At 42.4% G+C, this 8,452-nt stretch overlaps 1 protein-coding gene across 2 annotated transcripts in view; it reads right to left on the reverse strand.

Annotated features, from left to right (window-relative positions):
* Positions 1–8,317, reverse strand: part of LOC132983450 (protein PTHB1-like) — a 30,521-nt gene extending 22,204 nt beyond the window's left edge. The window contains exons 1-3 of one of the 2 annotated variants that reach the window (XM_061049760.1): positions 8,170–8,317; positions 4,137–4,255; positions 3,879–4,029 (exon numbers count right to left, since the gene is read on the reverse strand). In XM_061049760.1, the coding sequence (XP_060905743.1) occupies positions 3,879–4,029; positions 4,137–4,248 (263 nt within the window). In that variant the 5' untranslated portion in view covers positions 4,249–4,255; positions 8,170–8,317. Of the gene's footprint in view, positions 1–3,878; positions 4,030–4,136; positions 4,259–8,169 lie in introns of both variants that reach the window. The other variant, XM_061049761.1, reaches the window with a different exon arrangement.
* Between the last annotated feature and the right edge of the window lie 135 nt (positions 8,318–8,452).

Genomic DNA, 8,452 nt, shown 5'->3' on the forward strand with positions numbered 1-8,452 from the left:
GCTGCAAACCGCAGGTAACCAAACACGACAGCTTCCAAACACACTGATTTAGTTGGATTCTGCTTCCAGCGTGATGATGTGGGAAGCCTCCAAGGCAAACCACCAGAGCTATTCCCAGAAACAGAGCTTTCTGTCAGGTTCCTGTGTCCCATGGCGAGGCACTGGGAGGTTAAGTGTTTGGACCAGATGCTCTAATCATGGCTACATAATCCTTTATGGGGTAAATGTGTCCACATTACAGAAATCATCCATGCAGAGGGTAAACATGTGAAACGTTGTTTTAAAACAGAAACCGTCCTTACATTTCTCGTTCCAAAGCCTGGAAGAACAACAGAAATCGGACTGATTTAACCCCTGGTCATTTTAATAATAGTCATGTCAAAGTCATATTTACTTTATTTACAGAGCTTTTATTTTGAAGGCACACAGAGGTGGAAGTGTTTATCTGATCTCTGGAAAGTTTGAGCGTCACATCTCTTATAAATACTGCGGCGCAGTTACCGCCAACTCTCTGCTGACGCTCATTATTCACTCTAACTCTGCATGGCCGCTAGCGCCCCCTGTTGGTGAGTTAGACTTTTTTACAATGAGGCTGATTTACAAAGAGGACAATGTTTCCCCAGACAACTAAATAATGACTTTAAAGGCTTTATATGCGATTTTTTGGCAGATGTCGCCCTTGAGCACCAACATGAAACCAAAACAAATCGCGCTCCATTGTTGTGTTAGCATGCTAATGCTAGCGATCTTTATTATGCCCATATCTTCACACTGCATGCAAATTTACCCGAAATGACCGTGATGTAGAAACACTCAGTGACATTCAATGAAGCAGTGAGTACAGTATGTCATTCTTCTTTTCTCTAGTCCCTCAATTAAACAACTTTTATACGCGAGGGGAGAAGCCGGCCGGCCGTCCCGGTGATGTAAACAAAGTGAAGATAGGACTCGGAAAACTTGGAAAGCATCACAGTCATGACTCACAGAGTTATTTTCAGAGGATATACTTGATTTCTATTACATTTAAGTGTGAAAAATCGCATATAAAGTCTTTACATACACACAGCACACAGAGACGCTGTTTGCTCTGCAGCGCAGTTAGAGGCACATTTAACCCTTTGTGTGTGTTTTGGGAATCATTTGCTCAGTTTTAGTAGCATAAGGCCCACAATCATTCTGAGTGGTAATCTGATCCTGTCAGTGGCAAAAACGTTACCAAGTAATAACATGGTTTATTTCTAAGTATGACTGCCAGAGAACTGAAAAAACCTAAATCCTGTTTGAAATTCAAAAGTTTCAGTTTTTCTCTTAAAATATTTGAGTTTCAATCATCAGATCTATCCTGTCATCTCATAGCTATCTATGATTGCAACCACTTCTCACAAATATGTTTGTTTGGGACGGGTCACTGAATCTTAACTGCATCCAAACCAGTCATTTCATTTGCACATTTCACTTGACCGTGACTCTGAGGGGGTCAGCTCTTGAGATCCAACGACACAGTGCAACAACACAGCAGGATGTGGTCCCAACAGCTATGCTAGCATCTCAGTGGTTAGCCCGACGTTAAAAGCACAACTATGTTTGGGCTGCTGGGTCGCCGTAAATCATGACAAGGGGAGAAACGCCCCCGACGCGGTGGTTTTGGATTAGCATGCATTGCAGGGGGAAGAAAAGACACGTTAATGTTGTGGTAAGTGAAAGCAGGGATGGTTTTTCTATGAAAGAAAAAGTGGTGTGATGAGTTATGAATGGGCGTTTCTGCAGTGGAGTTTATAATAAGGCTATACCATGAACGGTTCTAATTCATCGAAGGTCATGACATGTTGTTTAAGTCAGATCTCAGGGCGTAAAAAAACACAAACAGATACGACTTTCAGGGTGGCCAGAGTGCACAAAACTGCTGTCCTGTAATCTGAAGGTCAACGCTTCACGCCCCTCAGGAGGCCTATAATATCAATGTGCAGTATGTAACATACTTCAAAGGAGACTTCATGTTCTTTTACAGCTGTATTTTCTCAATCTGTCTATATTTGAGTACATTTTTATGAATCAACACTCATTCTCTATATAGACGCTGTTTAAACCAAGAGGAAAACCTGCAGTGTTTAAAAATGAAGCACATGCTACAATAATAAAGTGCACTTCCTCAAGTGTCCACTTGAGGCTGTCTCCAAAAGGACACTCAAAGAAATGCTGCATTTTCAACATGGTGACCATCATCGATGGGCAGGGTCCGAAATTAACTTTTTGACTCACCGGCCAAGGTGGCAGGTAGATGAAAAAATTCACCAGCCAAACATATTTTTTTACCGGCCAAAATAACACATTTTGTTTTTGTGTCCTATACACATCTGTTACAGTACATTTAATTGAGAAGGCATTATGATCTGTTTAATCAATAACACATTTAAGTCACAGATTCCCCTCTAAACCACCCCTGCATTACAACATTACAGACTAAAAACAAAAATCCATCAGAGAATAATAAATTATTATTCCTCAAAACAAGTTTTCTCTTGATTTAGCTTTGTCAATATTAGACACTTTATATAATCATCCTGTTCATTATTGGACGTGTGTGTATCTCTGACTGCTCCTGCTGCACGTGGAGGAAGAGAAAAGTGGAGCGTGCATTTAGCGTCCGCTAGGATATCTAAAGTGTTTGTAACGCAGCGCTGTTTCACAGAGTCTGTGTGGAGATGTTCACAGACTTATGACGTTGCTATCGCTAAGTTAGCTGCAGACACGTGTGAGAGTGAACGGAGAAAAAACTTGAACCGACCATTTGACCGGATCACATGTGTTTGCAATCGGTGCTCCAGTTAGATGGCGAAAGACACAATTACTCTTCTGTCTACACCCTAGTTGTGCCTTTAATTCTTGGGGAGAGTGCAATCTGTAATTTGTCCTCAGACAATGAGGTGAAGCTCTGAATTCGTGAGACTGAGATTTAAGGCAGCTTCCTGGCAGAGGGTATAAGGCTAATGCTATTTTGACCTACAAACCAATCACATAAGTGAATGTCTCGCATACAGGAAGGCAGCCAACAGGGCTGGAGGGAGGGGGAGAGGGGGGATTAGCAATACCATCAATGATCCTGGTGTTAGCGTAAAGATCTTCAGAAACTTGATTTATCAGGAGAGGCAGCGTGTTAAGACTGAAACAGATAGAACTAATTCAATACATACATGTAAGTACAAGCTGAACTGATAAGACCTAAAATATTGACTCAATGTCCGCTCTGAAGTTACAAAATATTCAACAACATTAAAGGAGCAGTATGTAACTCTGACACCTAGTGTTTAAAATGGGTACTGCAGTCTAAATTCTAAACATTGTAGAGAGCTGTCTCCCCCCGCCCCCTCCTCTCTAGAGTCGATGTTCACGCAGGTTGCCATGTGGTGGACACTGAAGCTTCAGTGTTTATCCAGCTCTGCATCGGTCTGTAAACCTTTCTGCGTTCTAACCTCTCTCCATTTTTCAAAAGCATCTCCAATATTGATCCTAGTTTGAGCACGTTTCTGCTCGTGGAGCTTATTAGAAACATGCAGAGGCTTTTTAGGTCGGGTACAATCACTTCTATCTGAACCACTTCTCTTGCCCGCTTCCATCGCTGCAACACCTGTTGGTTTGACCTGATAACTGCTCTCATATCTGGCAAACCGAGGGGTGTCCAAAACAGCCATGTGGGGGGGTCGCCTTAAAACTGCCTACCTTCTCTGATTCAAACAAATCCAGAGCATTCAGGACCAGAATCTGAAGTTAGAAGGAGGACATACTGGCTGCTGCATTGTTGTCAGCCCACAGTCCATCATGTGTACATTTCTTTGTACACACTTCTTGTGTTTCCTCGCTGGTTTGTGATTTTGACTTACGAGACAAACTTGCCCACTTCCACCTGGATGATGGCGTTTTGAAGCTTGACTTCCAGGAGCTGGGCTTCCGTCGGAGCTCCCTCGCTGGACTTGTTGGCATGTGGGGAGAATATTCGCAGCATCCCCATGTAGCTGCCCACCACGATCTTATCTACAGAGAAGAAGAAGAAATCCCTTGTGAATGCTACGATGTACATCTAGTCGTCTTTATACATATATATACTTTATACATGTATCACTTCCTCACTTCACACTGACCATGTCCGCTGCCGCTGTTGTCCACGTCTCCGACACAGAGACATCCCTGGTCGAACTCCTCCCCCTCCCCGAGCGCTGCAGACCACCAGTCACGGGCCTTGAACAGAGACATGCTGCCTCTGCTTCCACAGAGAGAGAGAACAGAAACAGTATAACGTTAGATATTTCAGTGATTTGTGATGCCATTTTTATTTGAAATGAAATCTGTGCAGTCCTTTATTTGTCATGGCTGCAACAACGATGACCTTTGTAACAGAAAACATTTAGCGTACAAGAAGTCAGACGTTTGTAACCAATCCTATTTTTACACTTCGATTCACCGAGAGGTAGAAATACACACACATACACAAACACGATCCTATGCAGTTGGGGGATTCAGAGCCTTGCCTTACCTCGGCAGGGCTCAGGAGGTGAAGTGACACCTCTTCAGCTACCAGACAAACTTCCAGACTTGGTCCACACCGGGACGTCAACCAGTTCCCGACACAGGTCCCTACAGACTGAGCTACTGCCGCCCTTCTGCAGAGCTCTTCTGATTTATTCTTTAGTCAAACAGTTAAAAAACTTAAAGACATTTTATTCCAAAATCTTGACACAGAGCCCGAACAATTAATCGGCCAATATTAGCTGTATCGGCTAACTTTATCACAGCTATGCGCCAATATTACTCGATTTATTCATCCGTTTAAATATAATTTCATTAGACTTTCATTGGATTAAACTAGCAGTTCTCTGTCACCAGCAGAGGGCGCTATATGGATTACAACAAACATCATCACTCCAGAGTGTCGAGCGGTGATGCACGTACATGTGCAGTTACTTTTCAGTTGAGTGACCATCTTGTCTTTGTTACAAATCTTTGATCAACACACTGATAGTGGATATCTAAATCTATCTATTTCTACAGATCGGCCGATATATCACTGTCCGGTATTTTATTCTCTCCCTAATATCGATATCGGCCCCAAAAAATCCATATCGGTCGGGCCCTAAGTTAAACACCAAAAGTTTTTCTGTACACGTTTGCAATCCTGCACAGCTCTGAGTCTTTCATATTTATTGTTATCATTTTAACTTAATGTCCATACAGCCCTTTGAATTGAATTGAATTCATTTCAATTTCAGCACGTTTTAATCCGACTGTCCGTTGGCACTTTGAGGCTCTCGATTCACATTGAACCACACTGACACCTGCTGCCAATGGCAGGCCGAAGGTGCAGTCACATGACCCCAGGATTCAGAGTGTGAGCATTGAGAGAAGTGAGTGGGGGGAGGGAGCTTTTCTCCTCGCTAAGTGCTGAGCAGGTGGAACCGTCAGCTAATCCAGAGGAGGAATCCCTCGTGAGCAGACGAGAGGCTGTGTTAAAGAATCAACCTTCAACTTTTGATGTAATCACCAATGTTTACAAAGACTAAACTAAACCTGTGATTATCTCACGTCACCACTCATCACTTTTAATTTAATAACAATCATTTAATGCATTAACAGCTGCATGATTCTTCATGCTGTTCTGCTCCCGCTCTTTATTACAGCGTCTCTGCGTTCTGTTTTATTCTTATCGTTGATTTATCTGCAGAATGTCACAAAACAAAACTCTGGAGTGATTTTATGTAAACATCTAAAATATTGTTTTGTTTTAAAAAATATTAGGAACACTTAACAGATAAAGAGATACATTTTAAAATTCAGATAATCAACTAATCATATTCAAATCAACAAACATTAGTCCACATACAGATTCCTTCCTGATTTCTGACTCAGTCCACTGTCTCTAAATAAAGGCCCAAAAATAAAACTCAAGAAAAAAAAAACTTTGCATGAAAAACTCAAAACAGAAACTTTGTTTTGTGGCACGTTGATGTTATTGCTCTCTTTGCTTTCTGCACTAGTATAACTGGTCCTCGTATGTGGAACCTGATTCTGATTATTTCCTGATCTTACCAAAATAAAAGTGATTGAAATAAAGAGTGGACATGGAGGCATCGTGGTGTGGATCCCTTTCCAGTCCCACTCACCTGTAACAACACCTTTATTTATAACAGACTAATAGCCTTACAGCATCATCCTGCTGCGGCTGGCTGCTCAGCTTTGGGCTTCATAAGCCCCTTTTAGACCGAGGAACTATCCCCCAGGACCAAGGACCTTTTGAGGAACTATATGTGCATTTCAACCGCAGGAACCAGGGTCTAAATTAAGTTCTGGGGTAAAAGATCTACCCCTAAAAAAGACCCTGCTAGGGGGGTGGTGCCAGGTCCAGGGACTGCATGCATGTCCTCATAACAAAAAGCCTGATTGGCATAATCTTCCCAGAACTTCAGGAAGCGGGCAACTGAGGGCCACATGAACCTTTTAGAGCCTTAAAGAGAAGTCCCTGAACCTTTTAGACCTGGGGACTTTTGGTCTAAAGGGTCTATAGACTTTACTTGGCACAACCTGTTGCTCATCGCCTGCACTTTTTACATGCAAGTGCATTAATGTCTTCTGTCAGCATGAAGGGGATGCGAGGAAACGTGTTCAGAGCCGTGTGATTGACAACGTCCTGAGCTCTGCTGACTCTCAGGATTCATGTCTAAAAACAAGCGGCATGATGGAGCCGATCCCAGCTGTTCATTTGAGTTTCATTGTATTACACCAGCCCGGTGATTGACTGTCGACCAGTCCAGAGTGAACGGGAAAAGCATTAAAGCAAATAGAGCTTGATGTATTACACTTGCAGTTCTCTGACACCAGCAGAGGGCGCTATATGGATAACAATGAGCATCATCACTCTCCAGAGTGTCAAGTGGTGATGCACGTTCATGCTCAGTTACTTTCCAGTTCAGTGACCATCTTGTCTTCGTTTTAAATCTTTTCCAACGAGTGTTTGATAACTGCATGTGATAATGGGATAATGTGTATATCTATATCTATCGATCGCTACAGATTGACAAAAATCTAAGAAAGATATCGGCTATTGTATTGGTATCAGATTTGTATTGTATTTTACTTTATTATAATGAAGTTGTTCCTTTAGTTAAACAACCTGGTGTGAGACTCATACTGTACAAGAAGGAAAAGTCATCATACATCAGTTTTCAAACCCAACTCCGGGGACCCCCACTGTCCCTGGAGGTGGATAACGTAGGCTGATTCAAACACTGATAACACAAAAGAAGACAACAGATTCAAACTATTTTTAAAAAGTACTTCAATGTAAGAAAGGCCCGAAGCAGAATACGGCTGATCTCCATGAACAGAGGGGACAAACTAGACTGAATAAATAGACACACACGTGTGTTTACCTTAATGTCAGCTACAGGTATCTTATTATTTTAACTGATGAGTCTCTTTTACTCCTCACATTCTGCAGCCGGTAAAAAGGTTAAAGCCTTGAAAACAAATGAAAGAACCTTAAACTCAATCCTGTATTTGACTGGGAGCCTTCAGTGCAAAGATGAAAGAACTACAAGAGGGATGCTTTCTCTCTTCCTGGTTCCAGTAAACAGGCCAGCAGCAGCGGTTTTGTAACATCTGTAAGCGGGACAGGGAGGACTGACTGATGTCCAGGTAGAGGGTGTTACAGGTAAAGACACACTGGAAACAGTTTTTAAAACATTTGAGAGAGGGAAGCTTTCAATTGATTCATTTTGAATCAGAAGCTACTCTCCTCTAAGTTGAGTATTTCATGTTTTTGTGCTCTCCCCTCCTCCCCTGACAACAGATCAGTCAGTCCATGAAAACTCTAAAAGCACCTAAACAAACACCTGTGGGGTCATTCATGTTTGCCCATGAGCCTCATGAGATGCTAAATAAGTCCTCTAACAATGAGCGACAGTACAAGAAAAACACTTCAACACATCCTCTTGTTTTATGTCGAATCATCCCGCAGAGGCTAGTTAGCTGACAGCTCACGTCAAGCCGGCTAAATTAACTTTAGCTTAGCGGGCTAATTAGCTAGCCCTCCAAGTTACCTGGATACAAAACGGCAGCTAACAGGTGAAAAACGGACTCGTTGTTCTTTTCTCCACCTTTCCTCTCTCGGAGTTTTCTTACCTTCACGTTGTTAACGAGCCGCTCCCACAAAGACGCGAGGTTTTTTTTTTAATCCTTCTTCGCGTAGAAATCACATTTCTCAGCCTCTGTCCGCAGCCATCGTCCTGTTGTCATGGCACTGACGCTGAGCGGAGAAGCCGGGGCTTCTGCGCAGGAGCGGAAACAGACGGAATGCTGGGAAAGTGAGTTCTTTGACTTCAGACTTTCTGCGGAATGTTTTCATGCCTCTGCCTTTTGTTGCCTTTTCTGAGACTAACCTTAAAAATGTTTTAATAAAATAATA

This window comes from Labrus mixtus, chromosome 11 (genome assembly GCF_963584025.1).
Source record: "Labrus mixtus chromosome 11, fLabMix1.1, whole genome shotgun sequence".
NCBI classification, from domain to species: domain Eukaryota; kingdom Metazoa; phylum Chordata; class Actinopteri; order Labriformes; family Labridae; genus Labrus; species Labrus mixtus.